Source organism: Plecotus auritus (genome assembly GCF_963455305.1).
Source record: "Plecotus auritus genome assembly, chromosome: 9".
Classification (NCBI taxonomy): Eukaryota; Metazoa; Chordata; class Mammalia; order Chiroptera; family Vespertilionidae; genus Plecotus; species Plecotus auritus.
In genome coordinates this window covers 110,152,768-110,172,127 of record NC_137783.1, presented here as the reverse complement: position 1 = coordinate 110,172,127, position 19,360 = coordinate 110,152,768, and the positions used below count along the sequence as shown (strand labels likewise).

General features: G+C 40.1%; 1 protein-coding gene across 3 annotated transcripts in view; it reads right to left on the bottom strand.

Moving 5' to 3' along the window:
* C2CD3 (C2 domain containing 3 centriole elongation regulator) overlaps positions 1-19,360 on the bottom strand; it is a 134,212-nt gene that overhangs the window by 86,548 nt on the left and 28,304 nt on the right. For all 3 annotated transcript variants that reach the window (XM_080642152.1, XM_080642153.1, XM_080642154.1), the window contains exons 8-13: positions 15,068-15,215; positions 6,756-6,910; positions 5,953-6,159; positions 5,206-5,318; positions 4,894-5,012; positions 1,758-1,880 (exon numbers count right to left, since the gene is read on the bottom strand). In XM_080642152.1, coding sequence (XP_080498278.1) covers positions 1,758-1,880; positions 4,894-5,012; positions 5,206-5,318; positions 5,953-6,159; positions 6,756-6,910; positions 15,068-15,215 — 865 coding nt within the window. The remainder of the gene's footprint in view (positions 1-1,757; positions 1,881-4,893; positions 5,013-5,205; positions 5,319-5,952; positions 6,160-6,755; positions 6,911-15,067; positions 15,216-19,360) is intronic.

Genomic DNA, 19,360 nt, shown 5'->3' with positions numbered 1-19,360 from the left:
GAAGTATTTACAACTTTAACGTCACACGCTCTTTGAACTCGAGAGAAAGCAACATATAACTGACCATGTCCGAAAACAGGTTCAGGTAGGAATATTCCTACTCTGTCTAGAGTTTGTCCTTGTGATTTATTAATAGTCATCTCAAATGCTGGCATCATGGGAAACTGTGTTCGAATTAATTTAAATGGGAGGCCAGTGTCAGACAGGGACAAATCAATTCTTGGAATCAGAACAATCTCTCCTTCCGCAGATCCTGTTAATACTTCAGTTTTGATTATGTTAGGTTGCAATCTTTTGTGCCAATTGTTGGTCTTCAGATACATTCTGGCGTCACTTGTGATTGGTGCCAGCAAAACCTTTATATGTATCATGCATGTGCAAGTCAACCTCTATTTTTATTTTTATTTATTTTTATTTTTTTTTAAAATATATTTTATTGATTTTTTACAGAGAGGAAGAGAGAGGAGAGGGATAGAGAGCTAGAAACATCGATGGGAGAGAAACATCGATCAGCTGCCTCCTGCACACCTCCCACTGGGGATGTGCCCGCAACCAAGGTACGTGCCCTTGACCGGAATCAAACCTGGGACCTTTCAGTCCGCAGGCCGACGCTCTATCCACTGAGCCAAACCGGTTTCGGCCAACCTCTATTTTTAAATTGCCAGTATGTGTCATATGTACCAGCCATATAAAAAACTTAGCCTTTTATATATATAGATGGGAGATAGCGATGTAACCACGAAATGACGTACATCGAGTCCGACATAACCCGAGGACTGCCTGTACAAGGAACGAATCCTTTCTCTAATGAATTATAGATCAGAATTCATTCACTGGGCACAAACTCAGTCACTTCTCTCCTTGTCCATGGTCACTACTCTACTCAAAGCCATGAACAATCTCTTTTCTGAACTAATCCAACAACTTTCCCATTTTCCTTCTTGCCCCCTACAGTCTATTTTCCACACAGTAATCTTTTAAAATGTAAATGAGTTGTCATTTTCATACTTCAATGTTCTTTCTTGCCTCTTAGGATGAAATTTAAATCCTTTACTTTGACCTACAAACTCTGAATGTTATAGCTCCTCCCTGCCCATCCAATTTTATTTTCTACCACTTGCCTTTTTGGTTCACTATCCTGTACCAACATTCTGTCCCTTGACAACACCAAGCCCATTCCCATGTTAGGGCCTTTGGAGGTGTTATTCCTTGTCCAAAATGATCTTTCCTGTGCTTTTTACTTGGTAGCCTCTTCCTCTCATTCATCAAATCTCACCTCCTTGGAGAGACCTTCCCTGACCACCATCTCCTATTTCCTCCCAGTACTCATTATTATAGCATACCATTTATTTCCTTCACAGCACTTCTGTTGCCCTATCTATCTCTATATATAAAAGTCTAATATGCTAAGTGTCTGACTGTTTATTTGACCATTCAACCAGTCACTATGATGCGCACTGATCACCAGGGGCAGAAGCTCCGACAGGTAGGTTAGCTTGCTGCTGGGGTCTGGCTGATCGGGACTGGGTGAGACGGACCGGACACATCCTGGAGCCAATCTCCTACCGTCACTCCCCGGCCTCTAAAATATTTCTTTTAATTTCCTTTCAATGTGCACGAATCTGTGCACTGGGCCTCTAGTTTAATATAAGCTGCAAGAGCAGGGACCCTATTTTCTTCTTCACTGTTATATTCTCAGGGCCAGCCAGTAATATGTGCTTCATAAATACTGGACTGCCTGAATTATATCTATGTACCTTTAGGGGGCCAAGTGGAACTTGACCATTTTCCTGTTGCACTGGAAGCTGGTCACTGAAAGAAAGCAATTCAGACTGAATGACAGCTCTCAAAGGTAGTGATGCAGATCCAATGACTTCTGGCTAAGAGAAGAAGGAAAGAAAAAGTTTAAATTAAAGAGGAGCAACAGGAAACTTTAATTGAAATGACAACATATATCTTATACAGGCACGCATACTTTATGAAGTAAATAGCTTAATTATTTGACTGAGGCAACTCTAAGTAAAAATCCATATTCTGCTATATTTTGGTCCCCCTTCTGGGCTTCACTACTTCTCCCTGGGAGATTACAGAGGGTTTCATGAGTCATAAAGAAGTCAGAAGATTTTCTCTTTCTATTTTTAAGAGTCAATTCTTCATGAAAATTGTGCAACTTCACTCTTAAATATATGAAATGAAAGATGATATAATTTTTTGCCATTAAAGCTAGGAAAATAACAAAACACTACTGCTGATGCTATCAAGATTATAGAGAAACAGAGGCTGTCATATGCCTGAAGTTGGGAATATAAACTGGCAACATACTTTTGGACAGCAAATTTGGCAATAAATATAAAAAGCTTTAAATATTCATATTCTTTGACCCAGTAATTTCACTTCTGGAAAAGGCTAATATGCAAATCAACCGAATGGCAGAACGACCGGTCGCTATGATGCGCAATGACCACCAGGGGGCAGATGCTCAACACAGGAGCTTCCCCCTGGTGGTCAGTGCACTCCCACAGGGGGAGCACCGCTCAGTCAGAAGCCCTGAGGCAGGCTCACAGCTGGCGAGCGCAGCGGTGGTGGCTGGAGCCTCTCCTGCCTCCTAGGCAGCACTAAGGATGTCCGACTGCTGGCTTAGGCCCACTCCCAAGCCATCAGTTGGACATCCCCTGAGGGCTCCTGAACTGCAAGAGGGTGCAGGCCAGGCTGAAGGACCCCCCTGGCCTCTAAAATATTTCTTCTAATTAATTTCCTTTCAATGTGCTTGAATCCGTGCACGGGGCTTCTAGTAAATAGATAAAAACCTTACATACAAATATGTATATTTAACAAAGAGAAATAACTAGATGTTCAATAATCAAGTTATTATAATAAAGCTAATTACTGTACATTCCTACAATGAAATAACAGCCATTAAAATGATGTCTACTAAAAGTCTGAATATAAATATTTATTATAATATTTGACAAAAATAGGGTATTGAAACATTTATAAAATTTTGCAGAAAAGATTAAACATATATTTTTAATAGTTCATTGATTTTAACTTAATTTTTCTTATTCTTTCTTTTTTTTAATATATCATTTCATTTTTTTATTTTATATTTTTAATCCTCACCCGAGAATATTTTCCCATTGATTTTTAGAGAGCGTGAAAGAGAGAGGGAAAGACAGAGAAATATCAATGTGAGAGAAACACATTGATTGATTGCCTCCTGCTCATGGCCTGACCAGGGCCCAGGCCAGGAAGGAGCCTGCAACTGAGGTACTTGCCCTTGGGTGGAATTGAACCTGGGACCTTCTGGTCCGCAGTCTGAGGTTCTATCCATTGAGCCATACCAGCTAGGGCTAAACATATTTTTGAAAAAAGAAAGAAGAAAAACCTTCAAGACAATGTTAAATTTTAAAAAAGGATAAAAACTGCATACAAAAGTATCCTAATACTGACAAAGATTTACATATATAAAATACTGTAGTCATTTGAAAAAGAGAAAAGAACACACATAAATATTAACAATAGTTATTTCTTGGTGATAGGATAACAGGTGATTTTCCTTTTTAAAAGTATTTCTCACCCTACCTAGTTTGGCTCAGTGGATAGAGCATAAGCCTGCGGACTGAAGGGTTCCAGGTTCGATTCCGGTCAAGGGCACATGCCCATGTTGCGGGCTCGATCCCCAGTAGGGGGCGTGCAGGAGGCAGCCAATCAATGATTCTCTTTCATTATTGATGTTTCTATCTCTCTCTCCCTCTCCCTTCCTCTCTGAAATCAATAAAAATATATTTTAAAAAATATTTCTCAAGTTTCTATAAAAATATGTATAATTCTTTTACAATTAGAAAAAAAGGATTAACTAGGTCAGTGGTCGGCAAACTCATTAGTCAACAGAGCCAAATATCAACAGTACAACGACTGAAATTTCTTTTGAGAGCTGAAAACCGACTTCTGCACATGGGCCACGAAGTTTCAATTGCACTGTACGTGCGCGCCTGCACGTGGTATTTTGTGGAAGAGCCACACTCAAGGGGCCAAAGAGCCGCATGTGGCTTGCAAGCCGCAGTTTGCCGACCACTGAACTAGGTGATTCAATTTAAATATTCTGAAATGTTTATAGAGGTTTTCTTGAGTTTGTGAAATTATGTATGTTTTCTCCTCTTCCTATTCTGCTCTATTTTAAAAACCCCTGTGAAAAACCAAACAAAAACCCAAAATGCATTCTTGATGCTATCCATACCAAAGAGGTCAAATATGCAAAAGCTACTCCTTTACTGAAAGAAGTAAAAACTGCTCATGACATTGTTTAATGATTTATGTTGTACTAGTTACAAATGGATTTTATAGACGTGGAATGAGCTGATCAAAACTGCTGCCCACATTACATTATCTTGAACATAGGTGAATTATAAGTATTCTGCCAAAAAAAAGTAGGATCTCAAATTAAGGCTAATAGTCTACATCAATCCAAACAGTCAACTCTTCATAGTAGGGAGCACAGTAAAGACATTAAGTAAGCACTTAGGATCTAAAGTCAAAAGACTTGGGGTGGAATCCTGGATTTTCTTTTATTAGCATGGGTGATCTTATAGAAGTTACTTAATCTCAGTTTATTTCATTTGTAAAATGAAGAAAATAATGTTCCTATTCACAAAGTTGCTGTAATGATTAAATTTGACAGTATGTTCATGTAGAACTTTTAGCACATGCAATCTATACAGCAAACACACAATAATATCTGCTCTATAACAAACAGCAAACAGAAATTTAAAAATAATGATAATAATCAAAAGCATTAGTGTTGTTTGAGCCTACAGAAATTCCTATGTTATGAAGACATATAGTTTTAAGTATGCTCCAAACCCCTGGTGTAAATGTGAAAATCACGTGAAGTACCTTTTTCTGTGGGGTTTTCTTTGTGTAAATTTGGAAAATAAGATTGGAATTCCACCAATGTTCTATCATTGGACCACCAAACTGTACCGGAAACACAAATCTCTGCTGGAATTTCACCACTGCAAGGAGAATCAGACACATAAGTACCTGTCACCCAAACAGAGACATCATCAATCCATGCTATGACACCACCCACCTCCCTTTCAAATCTAAAATTCGATGATACTGTTAAGAGTCAGATCAGTAATTAGGGATTCAAAATTCTTCCAAAACAAAAATGTTTAAGAAGCAGAAAATCAGTCTTTCTCTTACTTCCATCTGAAATTTTGCTGGAGGCAAGTCGAACGACCTCAGTTATCAAAGTTGTCTTTCCCAATCCACTTTTGGAAAAGCCCACAGGAAAGTGATATTCCACAAAGAAGGTGCTAAAAAAAAAAAATAAGTGATTAAAAACAAACCAAATAATAAACTTATTTTTTGTCTGATAAATTCTACATATCTTTCAGGGTTCTATTTTCAGGATCTCAGGTTCTCAGAGGAACCATCACAGCTTTCACCAATCCTGCCAGGCAAAATTAAAGGCTCCCTTCCTTCTGCTCCCACAGCACTTTTAATATAAAGCTTCTATTTTGAACCCTAAAGCCCTATATTACAGATAGCCATTTAAAAATCTCTCTCCTGCTGACTGTAAAGTATGTAAAAACAGAGTTTAGGTCTTAACTTTCTTTATTCTTACACATACCTAGCATAGTGCTTGGGACTTAGTGGGGGAATTTTCAATACATTTTTGTTGCTTGAATGGTGCCTATGAAAGTATTTTACAAACCATAAAGTATTATACAATTATTTATTTACTAGAGGCCTGATGCATGAAATTCGTGCAAGGGGCTCGGCCCCCACCCGCTGCGGTGGCCCTCGCCCCTTGCAGCCCCTGCTTTGTCCAGAAGGTCATCCGGAAGGATGTCCAGCCTAATTAGCATATTACGGTTTTATTATTATAGATATTTTTATCGGACACTTCCCACTGTCAAATTTAGTTTTCCCATGTTAGAGACATACCGCTTTTTTGTTGTCAGCTTAGGTGGTCTCCCAGGAAAGCTTTTTTTGCCAGGGGTCATCTGTGGACTCTCTGGAGGAACTTCCATTGTTTCAATGATGATTCTGACTGAGTGTGTTCTACCCAGAAGGGCCAGCCTATCTACACTTAGTGTCATCACTTGGGCATCTTCTGGAGTTATTGATTTCATTTGTTGTTCAACCAAATTTCTGAAAGGAATTCATACAGACAGTGAGGCAGACAGTCAGAGGCCCAATATGAAACGATCTAGTTTGCATTGGCAAGAGGAGAAAGAAGAAGGGCAGCAAGCATCTTAATTCACAAGTTATCAAGTATTGGGAAATGGATTTTATCAAAATTCTGGTCCTAATCCACAGTGAAAGAAATCTCAAAAACTGTAATAACATTTTTCTAATCTATAGGCTTATCTCCATACATGTATAGAAACTGATGTCAAAAACTAGTTTTTCTACATGGGATACAGACTTCAGTTACCCACTACCTTAATATATCTACTATTGTTATTTTTTTGTATTCCTCTTCATTTGCTTTCCTTATGTATATTTTTTCACAAATATAATGCAGCACATATACAACCTAGAATTCTGCTTTCTTCCTGAACCATTTCATCATATCCATCTTTTCATGTTATTATATTTTTAAGGACTACAATATTTAATGAGTTACAGTAACTAACTTAATCAGCCTGATACTATTGGATAAGCACAGGTAATTCACTTTAAATCTTGTAAAAATAATCTTCCTTTGCTTTTGCCTCTAAGCAAGCATTCATAAAGAGGCTCACCTATTTTTCTTGCTTGCTGCTCTCTTCTTCATCTTGTGATCATTTGATTCCAGAACCTTAGAAGATCTGGCAAGAGCTTTCGATTGGCTCATTTTTTTAGAAGGGACAATATCATCTTCTTCACTGAAGAAATCACTAATGCTGCTATCAGATTTCTATGGGTGGGGGGAAGAAACGAAAAGAGGCACTAAAAGATAAGTGTTTTTGGGGTAGTGTAACAAAAACATTTCTCTACAAGTAATCAATTTCTTCTCTGTACATATATCATTCTTAAAGTGATAACTAACACCCGGGTATCAGATAATCCCATGTTTCTCCTTGTTATACAAAAATACAGTTGACCCTTGAACTAATGGGAGTTAAGAGCATTGATCCCCCTGTGTAGTCAATAATGTGTCTATAACTTTTGACTCCCCCAAACCCTAACTACACTTGGCCTTTTGCATCACAGATTCAACCAACTGTGAATCGAAAACAGTATTTTCATGAATCACAGTTGGAAAACCATGGTTGGGAATGTAAAAATACTGTTTTCAGTCCATGGTTGTTGATCCATGGATGCAAAACCTGCAGATACACAGGGCTGAATATGAATTGAAAAAAATCTGTGTACAAGTGGCCCTGTGCAGTTCAAAACCGTGTTGGTCAAGGGTCAATAATAATAACAAAAATAACCTACAAGTTCACTTCAAACAAAATAAATTCTTTCAAATTAACAATAATAATAACCACTATTTATTGACTGACTGCTCTGTATCTGGTACTATGCTGAATGCTTCATGTGTATTTCTAATACCACATTTCTAAAAGGTGACCTTACCTAAATTTTATAAGTGAGAAAAATGAAAGCTGAGAGAAGTTAGCTTGTTTATGATTCACACCATTAAGTAGTATAGGCAGGTTTGATCTCCCTGGGTTCCAAAGCCTGTATTTCTACCATAATTTGAGGCAAAGTCACTGGTAAATGCCATCCTATATAATAAAGAGGTAAAATAAACAGGTATATGCAAATTGACCCTCATGCCCTCGCACAAGATGGCTGTCCCCATGTAGTCAAAGATGGCTGCCACAAGATGGCCGGCAGGGGAGGGTAGTTGTGGGTGATCAGGCCAGCTGGGGAGGGCAGTTGGGGGTGACCAGGCCTGCAAGAGAAGGCAGTTGGGGGTGACCAGGCCTGCAGGGGAGGGCAGTTGGGGGCGACTGGGCCGGCAGGGGAGGGCAGTTAGGGGTGACTGGGCCAGCAGGGGAGGGCAGTTGGGGGTGACCGGGCCAGCAGGGGAGGGCAGTTGGGGTTTACTGGGCCAGCAGTGGAGGGCAGTTGGGGGCGATCGGGCCGGCATGGGAGGGCAGTTGGGGGCAATCGGGCCGGCAGGGAGTAGTTAGGCGTTGATCAGGCTAGCAGGGGAGTGGTTAGGGGGTGATCAGGCTGGCAGGCAGGCGAGCGGTTGGGAGCCAGCAGTCCTGGATTGTGAGAGGGATGTCAAACTGCCAGCAGTCGGACATCCCCCGAGGGGTCCCAGATTGGAGAGGGTGCAGGCTGGGCTGAGGGACACTTCCCCGCCCCCATGCACGAATTTCATGCACCAGGCCTCTAGTCTAACTATATGGATGCACAGATTGCTTTTTTCACCTCTCCATACTACTAATGACTCATTCTACTTTAATTTTGCTAAGATGAGCTGTTTATTATATGTCACAAATTTCCTTAATGGGGGAACCAGTGGCCAAGTCCCTAGTAATTAATTTTTATTTTGAGAAAAGGCAGCTACCACAATTGACTCATTAGCCCTTTCTACCACAAAATACAAAATAGAGAAGACAGTATTATAGTTATTTGGGTACAGTTATATAGTAAAAAACAAACAAACAAAGCTTGCTAATATAAATGCAGGAGGCCGATCCAAAGTCATTTTAAGTTTATCACCTCTAACTCCCCTTTTCAGGGTGTATAATGAGTTGTTGACCTGTGTAATAAGAGTAACAAGTTAACAGTTAACTAGGCTTGATCAGACTATCCTTCTAGGAAGCAATCCAACTTTTTCAAGGTGTTATTACAAAGCTTTTTTTCTCTTTTTGGTTTCAATAATTTAATTTCTATATAATGGCAACAATGGGAATAAATACACAAGATCTTTTGTTAAAAAAACTATAAAGATAATAATCAGGATAAACAAATTAAGAAGCCCATACTGCTTGTGATACACTGGCCACATGGTCAGAAAACCCATTTTTAAAGAACAACAGCTGCTGGTGTCATGGAGTCTTATTGCATTTAACACGGTAAAGGTAGACGACTGGAATGAAAAAGATCCATTAGGCTCCAGATAGGAAGGTATCATAGGGGCTCCAATCCTTAACTGGGGACTCTTCGTGTTATTTCCTTTGGAACAGAAGATGGAGGGGAGAAAGGAATTCTTTTTGACCTCATGACTTCTTGTGAGACAGATCAGTCCAGCCAGATATAGAGAAAAGAATCTTTGCATGCCCATAGGACAGTTGCTGGTGTCCATATTTATTTTTAAAAAATGTAGAAGCCTCAAGGGGTATGGATGATAGTAAGAAAGGCTGCCTTTGCCCCAAAGGCATTAGAGGGCAGGGAGGCACATGTGGGCTCATCAGGGTCCTCTACATTCTGACAATATCATGTACCAACTCGCCGAAACCGGTTTGGCTCAGTGGATAGAGCGTCGGCCTGCGGACTGAAGGGTCCCGGGTTCGATTCCGGTCAAGGGCATGTACCTTGGTTGCGGACACAACCCCAGTGGGAGGTGTGCAGGAGGCAGCTGATCGATGTTTCTCTCTCATCGATGTTTCTAGCTTTCTATCCCTCTCCTTTCCTCTCTGTAAAATACCAATAAAATATATTTAAAAAAAAAAAAATATCATGTACCAACTCAACTATCTTTGGGTGGGGTTGGATGATTGAGTTATGGCTCTGATTCCTCTCTGGGGGTGAAGAGTGAAGATGACAAAGAAGGCCATCTGTCCCCTGGGTGACAGAGTAGCAGCATCTACACTAATAAAAGAGAAACATGCAAATTAACCATCACTCCACTACGCAAAGCCACCCCACCAGCCAATCAGGAGCGAGTATGCAAATTAACCCAACTAAGATGGCGATGGCCATGGAGCTGGAGCAAGCAGGAGGCTTGGGTTGCCCCGGCAATGGAGGAAGCCAAGCTTCCCGCCCACCCTGGCAGGCCCTGGCCTCCGCTCAAGGCTACAAAGTTTCAATTATAGAAGATATATAAATCCTAGATACTTGCTTCCAGCAGGCCCTGGCCTCTGCTCAAGGAGGCGCTGAAAAACAAAAAAGAAAAAGAAAAAGAAAAAAAGGAGGGGCTGGGACCTTGGGTTGTTGGGGGGTGATCAAGCCAGGATGGGACGGCAGGGGCCTTTGCGGGTAAGCAGACCAGCAGGGGGGGCAGTTGGGGGTGAGCAGGCCAGTGGGGAGGGGAGGTGGGGATGAGCAGGCCAGTGGGGAGGGAGGGTGGGGATGAGCAGACCAGCAGGGGAGGCAGTTGGGGGCGAGTAGGCCGGCAGGCAGGGTGGTTAGGGGCAATCAGGCAGGCAGGCAGGCAGGTGAGCAGCTGGAGCCAGCAGTCCCGGATTGTGAGAGGGATGTCCGACTGCTGTTTTAGGCCCGATCCCTGTAAACCGGCAGTAGGACATCCTTCGAGGGGTCCCAGATTGGAGAGGGTGCAGGCCAGGCTGAGGAACACCCGCCCCCCACTGGGGCACGAATTTCGTGCACCAGGCCACTAGTAAAATTAGAAAGAGAACAGAATAACAAACCTAACTGGAAAAAGGGTTTGAAAAGGGTAGGGGAAGGAAGTATGGTAGGCACCCCCCCAGGGGGTAGAGGATGTGCCCATACTTGAGACCTCCATCTTTTTGAAATGACCAGGGTTGACCCAGGTAGAGATAGTCCCTTTTACTAGGAATAAAACCTCAGAGATGGTTAGACATGAAGGAAAAAACTTTAACATGGGGAATAAACTTTACACCCTTGGCCTATCATCCCAGCCTCCAGAACAGGCCACAACCCCACTGAAGGGTTCCAGCAACAGAAGGGATGTGTGGTCCTGGGGAAGAGCAGCAATAGTCAAACACCTTCACCCATGTTTGAACACTTTGGCCATCAATCTCTGAGTTCCTGTGCCCAGAAGTTCAGAAGTAGGGGTGGAAATGGAGTGAGAGAAGAGGTTGGAGAGAATACCTATTCCTTGAGAGATTTTTTTCTAGTCCCCTGCATAATCATAAGAGTCCTCTTAGTTCCCACCTCCATGAGGTGCCTTCCTGCTGACCATGCTCCACCCCACCTCTATGTGTAAAATTGGCCTTATCCCATCATGTGTGCATGCCTGTCCCAAATCTGTAGTATCATGAAAGTATACCATCCCAGGGCCTAGCCAGAAGGAAGCATGCCACAATGAGTTCTATAAGGTTATCAGCAAAATTCAGTCACTTTTAGTTCATCCCACAGAGCAAAGTGCATCCATAGTTATTTGAACCAGGTTCATCTACTAGTCAGGTCCTGAAGAGAGCAAACAACCCCCTCCCCCAACTCCTCCTATGTTATAGAAATAACAGAACATTTTTACAAAAGCAAGGCACTTGGGAGAGAATCAACATTAATATTCTAATGAAGCAAGCAGATTTGTTGGAGGGGAGGGAGAGAAGGAAGAAAACTGGACAAAGGGGAGAAAAGATGATGTATTTCTGAGGTTCAGAAAGAGCTTACTTAACAAGATGTAGTTATTTGGCTGGAAGGAGCCTGTAGCCTGAATTTTGCAAGAGGAAGTTAAGAAGTAATGACCAGAATATCCACAATTTCCCCAAGCCTCTCAGAACCCCACCACAGAGTCTCTTAGGTAAAGATGTTGGTAATAAAATCCAGGAATCGATTAGCATACTGCTCAGTATGGACAGTAGAGATCTCTGCCCCAGCCCATGCTACATGAGCTGCTTTCTTCTTGGCATCTCTAGGAGCACTAGGGAGCCCTTGAGGTCACACTTTCTGTGCATAGAAAGATGGTGGCTAAACATGTTGCACATCACAAGCATGCAATTGTCTTTATTATTCACACTAACTCAGTACATCCCCAGGAACTGGGCAGCAGCGTGTTGCCATGGCACTTCACAATGTACTGGTAGTATTTGGAGAGGTTGTTATGGATGTCAGCAAAGTCCCTACTGGATACTTCTTTGATAACCAGAATCTGATCATAGGCGATAAGGAAGTGACCGTCACTGCCTTCATTTTCACTTGAGGGACTCTGGGTAAGAAACATGTAATCTTGGTCATCAATGCCAAATTGATCATGGAGCTTCCTGAAGACCTTGGGACAACACTCCTTGAACTTGAAATTGGGCAGATTTTCCCTGTGGAATAGGTAATTGTTGACCTTGATCTTGGATCTGGCCTTAAAGTTATCTGGCAGCAGAATCACTGGGGGAGGCACCTTGCTGAACTCACTGATAGCGTGGGTTACATTCCAGAGGAACACAAACATGTCCAGAGCACCTTCACCTTCTGCTGCACAAAATGCTTCATGGTTTTGGCGGTAAAACAGAAACCTGGGCTGGGGGTTACTGTAGTTGCCGGTACAATAGCAAATGGGGCCGAGGAGGATGCCATGGTCTCCCCCGTTTTCAACCCTACAAAGCTTTCTGCTCTTAGTAAGCTTTTAAAAATGCTTATTGACAATGCAATAAAACTCTAGTTGAGTCCATAGCCTGAAGGAAATGATAATAAACATAATCTAGGTTGTTCAAAAGCTAAGAATTTCAAGGAACCAAAAACAAGGCAATAATGCTCAATTTCTAAGCCGTGGATGTTAGTCAATATTAAGAACATCAAACAATGACCTCAAGGAAGGACATGAGCATTCTAACTCCTTGGTCTCCCCATTTTCTTAAATTTTCATTCCTTTTTTTCTGTCAACAATCATTTTCTAAAATTATTTTGTTCTCTCATCATTGACAGCATTGGGGATTACACAGTGCCATTCATAAATTTTTAAATATGCACTGAGTATTCAATATCTATCAGACCTTTATTCTAGTGGTAATAAAAAAATAATGAAGACATAGTTGCTTTCATAAGGAATTGTATCCTGTACATAACAGAGGTATGTACTGGATATTGCAGACATTCAGGCAAAGAATTCTTCTTGGGGATGTCTGGGATATTTTCTTCAGAGAGGTGATGAATTGATAAAGAATGAAGACAAGTTTACCAGATGTACAAGGGCATTTCAACATTCAAAGTAGAAGGGGCAGTATGAGCAAAAAATGAGATAGGAAAGGAGCTGAATGTCTGAGGAGAAGTACGATAATCAGTATGACTGGAGTATCCAATGGGTATAGAGCACAATGGGAGATGAGGTGAGGAAGGTAAGACAAGATCATATTCTAATGCCATGCTCAAAGCTGATGAGATGGTGTGGTCTAAGCAGGAAAAACACAGGCTTTTTGTCAGACAGACCAGAGTAAGAATTCTAGTTCTGCCACTTATTGCTAGTAATTAATGTCTTTGAGCTTTTATTTCATGATATGTAAAAAAGATAACACTCACTCATGGGATTAGAAAAAGAATTAAATGAAATAACAAATTTAAAACATCTGGTATAGTACTGAATAAATAACAGGTAATGTAAATTCCCTGGCACAGAAAACATATAAAATAAATATAATTCCTTTTCCTTTTTAGCCTACAGGTAAAAGAGTATCAGTGATGATTTTTATTTTTTAAAAAAATATTTTTATTGATTTCAGAGAGGAAGGAAGAGGGAGAGAGAGACAGAAACATCAATGATGAGAGAATCACTGATTGGCTGCAAGCCCACACTGGGGATCGAGCCTGCAACACTGGCATGTGCCCTGACTGGGAATCAAAATGTGACCTCTGGGTTCATAGGTTGATGCTCAACAACTGAGCCATTCCAGCTGGGCAGTGATGATTTTGGAGGCAGGAAGTCATGAAATCCTAACAATTCATAATGTTATTTATTTATTTATTAATACATATATTTTTATTGAATTCAGAGAGGAAGGGAGAGATAGAGACAACAATGATGATGAGAGAGAATCATTGATCAGCTGCCTCCTGCACGCCCCACACTGGGGATCAAGCCCACAACTCGGCATATGCCGTGACCAGGAATCGAACTGTGACCCCCAGGTTCTTATGTCAATGCTTACCTACTGAGCTACACTGGCCAGGCTCATAATGTCTTTTAAATCCATCTTCTCCTTTCCAACTGCTGCCACTGTTATTCAGGCTCCCCCCCTCTCTCACACCTCTAGTAGCCCAATGGCTTCCTATCTGCTTCTGATCATCCTCCCCTTTTGGCCCCCTATATCATTGCCAGATTAACATTCCTAAAACACTATCATGATCATGTCATTTCCTCATCATCTGACATTCACAGGCTTTCACAGACTGGTTGCATTGTGCTAGCCTGCCTTATGGACAACTTCTTTTTCCACAGAAATTTTCATCTAGTCAATTTAGATACCTTGCAGAGCACAAACTGCTTCTCTAGATAGGTCATTCTTTCTATTCCCATTTCATATCCTTTTTCTCTCTAAACACCATCTTTCAAGTCCCATTAAGAACCCCTAACTCCTCATAATGCTCTCTCCTGACAATCTAATGTAAAAGTTCTCCCTGCTTGTTTTGAACCCTGATAGCATTGTCTTATCAGTGAGCTGGTATAAACTACCTTATATTTCAGTTATCTTTTCTGACCCGGAGAAAAGGAAAATTGGGAATTTGACAGCAATGTTCACAAATATAAATGATTACTTGTGGAACAGGGATTGAACTTAATATGTGTAGACCCTAAGAGATACTAAAAGCCAATAAACAGAACATATGGCTTGATATAAGAACTTTGAAAATGCTAGAACAGTAGAGGTATTTGTCACTAGTAAGTAGAGGTGTGTGTCTGGAATATTTTGAAGAGATACCAGTCAAGGGTGGTTCTGAAGGTACACCTGCATTAGCTCTTCCTTAGAAGAGCTCTAAGGAAGCTATATAATGTATTTGGACTCAGGTAAACTAGAATTTGAATCCTGGCTCTAAAACTATGTGTACTTAGACAACATACTTAATCTTAGTAGGCCTGATTCTGCACCTGCAGAATGAGGACAATATTTTCCTTTTCAGGTTGTCATTACAATTAAATATGGTATATAAAATGGATAGCTTTCTATCTGGCAAGTAGCAAGATGCGGGCCCCTACTCATCCTATTAATACTCTAATTGTTATCTAACTCCTAAAGCTTCAGATTCAATGACTTACAGGTGCTGTGTAAAATAAGTTCTCCAGGAGACTCTGGTCATACTGAGGGTCACTCGGCTCACTGCTGCAATACACATCACTCCCAGGAGCTGGAGAATCTGGAGGAGAGCCTAGTCCGTCCCAGTAATGACCTTGGGAAAATTCAGCACTGCAGAGATTAAAAAAACAAAACAAGGCAGAACTTTAAAGGAAATTTTAGCTGAGCTATTTTTTTTTTTGCAAAAATTTTCTGAAGTTCTAAATATGAAGATATGTTAAAGAGAAGATTCACATTAAACAGAAGACTATCTGATAAATATTTTCATATTATATTCCCCCTCCTCTGGGATGCCAACAGCTAGTATTCAAAAAATACACTATTGACACTGATTGTGATTTCATTCATTTATTCAACAAACACTTTACTGGGCACCTATTATGTGCCAGGCATGGTGTTAGATACTAAATGATACAGAGATGGCTAAGCTAACTTGCTCTACTCTTGTGTTGCTTATGGTCTAGCAGGGAGGGGTAAAAAAAAAGGGAAATAATTAACTATAATTCAATGAGTTAAATGTTATATGTTGTTTTTGTGAAGAATGGCTAATTCATAAATATGCTTTCTTTACTAAGCAAAAATGTGTATTTAGGGTTAATTATGGCAAGATTTTTTTGTAGAATATAGGAGTAAAATAGATACCCTACTTATAGAATTTGTAAACTAGTAAGATAAGCATATAAGCATATGTATATTTCATGTTTGTTTCTCCTGTAGTAACTAATGAAAATCTGTTAACGAACCTACTGAATTCTTTTTTTATTTTATTTTATTTATTTTTTTCTTCTGATTAGATAACTTTTTATTTATTTTTATTTTTTTTTAACTTTGTTCTTTTCTTTATTTTATTTTCTTTTTTTTATTAAGGTATTATATGTGTACATATCTTACCATTGACCCCCCCATCCCACTCCCATACATGCCCTCACCCCCCAATGTTTTGCATCCGTTGGTTACTCTTATATACATACATATAAGTCCTTCAGTTGATCTCTTATTTCCCCCACCTCTCCCTAACCTTACCGCTGTAATTTGACAGTCTGTTTGATGCTTTACTGCCTCGGTATCTATCTTTTTGTTCATCAGTTTATAATGTTTTTCATTATCCCCAAATGAGTGAGATCATGTGGTATTTTTCTTTCATTGACTGGCTTATTTCACTTAGCATAATGTTCTCTAATTCCATCCAGGTGCCTACAAATGGTAGTAATTCCTTCTTTTTTATGGCAGCATAGTATTCCATTGTGTAGATGTACCATCGTTTTCTGATCCAGTCATCTGCTGACGGGCACTTAGGCTGTTTCCAAATCTTAGCTATTGTAAATTGTGCTGCTATGAACATAGGGGTGCATATATCCTTTCTGATTGGTGTTTCTAGTTTCTTAGGATATATTCCCAGGAGTGGGATTACTGGGTCAAATGGGAGTTCCATTTTCAGTTTTTTGAGGAAACTCCATACTGTTCTCCACAGTGGCTGCACCAGTCTGCATTCCCACCAGCAGTGCACGAGGGTTCCTTTTTCTCCACATCCTCGCTAACACTTGTCGTTTGTTGATTTGTTGATGATAGCCATTCTGACAGGTGTGAGATGGTATCGCATCCTACTGAATTCTTAATAAACATATTCTTCATAATGAAAGCAATATTTATTAAATACTTAATATGTGCCAGACACTATGCTAAGCATTTCAATTATTCTTTCAACTTTGCTTCCCTTTCAAATTAGCTGCTATACTTTATTCCCCTTCTTTGATTTCTCAAGAATACAGGACACAATAAATACCTTCAAATTAGATCATGTTCTTTTATTTCTTGCAACTAACAGGTTCTTTTCGTCACTGTTCCTTAATCTGTAGCAGAATTTCTCAATCTTAGCACTACTGACATGTTGGTTCAGATAATTCTTTTGTCATTGGGAGCTATCTGTGCATCTTGGATCCCTGGACTCCACTTACCAGATGCCAGTAGCACTACCTCAGTTTTGACAACCCCAAATGTCTCCAGATAATACCAAATGTCCCATGGGGAACAGGGGAGAACTGTCCCCAGTTGGGAACCACTGCTCTATAGTAATCTCTCCCTCAAAGGTCAGAACAACTTCCTAACTACCAAAACCCAACTAACAACTTCCCAATTGACATGGCTTCTGTGCACTGCTCCTTTGTGAAGCTCTACTTCTTGGTATTCTATACAACTCTCGCTTGCCAATTATCCCGCCCTCATCCCCACATACTCATTTGCTTGCTGTTTCCCTCCCCCCTTGTATTCCCTTAAAGTTAGCAGGATCTCTACTGTTCAGTATATAATCCTCCACCTTTTACTTGTTCTTTTTTCAAATTAACATTTCTTTGAATTTATTCTACTGTCTATGACACATTAAAAGGGCATGCCATTTCCCTCCATGCAATATTTTGGACCTACTTATACCAGAAACTGGGAGAGGTCAGAGCTATTTTGCACAGGACAGAGGCCTGGGGATCCTGTGCAGCTGAGAGGGCAGGAGAAATGAGAATGGGGAAAAAAAAGGGATGCGCCCTGGCCAGTTTGGCTCAGTGGATAGAGCTCTGGACCACTGACTGTAGGATTGCAGGCTCGATCCCAGCCCCGGCTGGGGCACATACGTGAGGCAGCCAATTGATGTGTTTCTCTCACATTGATGTTTCTCTCTCTCTCTGTCTCTCTCACTTCCACTCACTCTTAGAAAAAAAAAAGGAAAAATATCCTCAGGTGAGGATTAACAACAACAACAAAAATAATAAAAAATAAATTAAAAAAAGAGGGGTGGGATGGGGATGGAGGTTGCCTGTGTTCTTTGCCATAAGACAAGCACGCTCTCAGCACTTTCCTCTCTTTTACATCTTAAACATTTTAAAATCAAATACATATACCTGTTTTAAAACTAAAATAGAATTACAAGACATAATAAAAAATAGTGGCCTGCTTCCTTACTTTCAACTCATTAAGATATTTCTTCTAATATTTATCTTCATATTGCTAAATAACATGTGTACTGCCATTTTCTGATTTTTTTTCCCTTTCTAAATGATTTATGGACTTCCTATTATGAAAAATGAAGAATCCACTCTTTTATACCACTACTGTTGAACACAGATTTCCCTTTCACCCATCTTCTCAATTTAGTTATATATATATATTTTTTTAAATTAGAAAAAGGCAGATCCAGGATTCCAAGCTACTTAGTCTTTTTCTGGAATCCCTACTCTTTTTTTTTTTTTTTTAATATATATATTTTATTGATTTTTACAGAGAGGAAAGGAGAGGGATAGAGAGTTAGAAACATCGATGAAAGAGAAACATCGATCAGCTGCCTCCTGCACACCTCCTACTGGGGTTGTGCCCGCAACCAAGGTACATGCCCTTGACCGGAATCAAACCCGGGACCTTTCAGTCCACAGGCTGACGCTCTATCCTCTGAGCCAAACCGGTTTTGGCTCAATTTAGTTATATTGCTTTTTTTTTGCAGTTAATTTTCAGGGTTAACATGGTATCAGAACCAAGTATAATTTTTTACACGTTCATAAACAACTTGTAGTTTTCCTTCTTTTAATAACTGCCTTAATTTTCATCTACTTAGTTTTCTATGTGCCTATTACTATTTCATTATTGAACTATCCAAGAGAACTGAAAATTTCCACTCAATTTCAAACACAGGAGGAATGTGTCTCCATGTACCCCCTTCCCTAGTGAAATATTCCCAGTGAGGCCCTGTCCAGCTCCCCAAAGGAGTGTTTATTCTCTAAATATGACACAGAACTTAAACCTACTGAGGAGAGGTAAACTTGAGACCCTGGATGCATGAAAACATTTTTCTTTACCCTTACACTTGATTAATAGTGACTGAGAATGGAATTTGAGGTTGAAAATTCAGAATTCTGAAAGCATTTCTCCATTGTCTTCCATGGAGCTGGTGGAAAAGTCTTTTATTTTGTTTGTTTCCAACTTGAGATATAATTGACAAATAAAATTATAAAATATTGAAAGTGTACAATGTGATGATTTGATATATGTATACACTGTGAAAGGATTCTCCCCATTGAATTAATTAAAATACCCTTCACCTCACATATTTACTTTTTTGGGGGAGGGGTGACAACATTTAAGTTCTACTCTCTTAGCAAATCTCAATTATACAATACATGTTATCAACTAGTCACCTCAGACCTTATCTACACTAATAAAAGAGAAAGATGCAAATTGACTGTACCTCCGTGACGCCCACCAGCCAATCAGGAGTA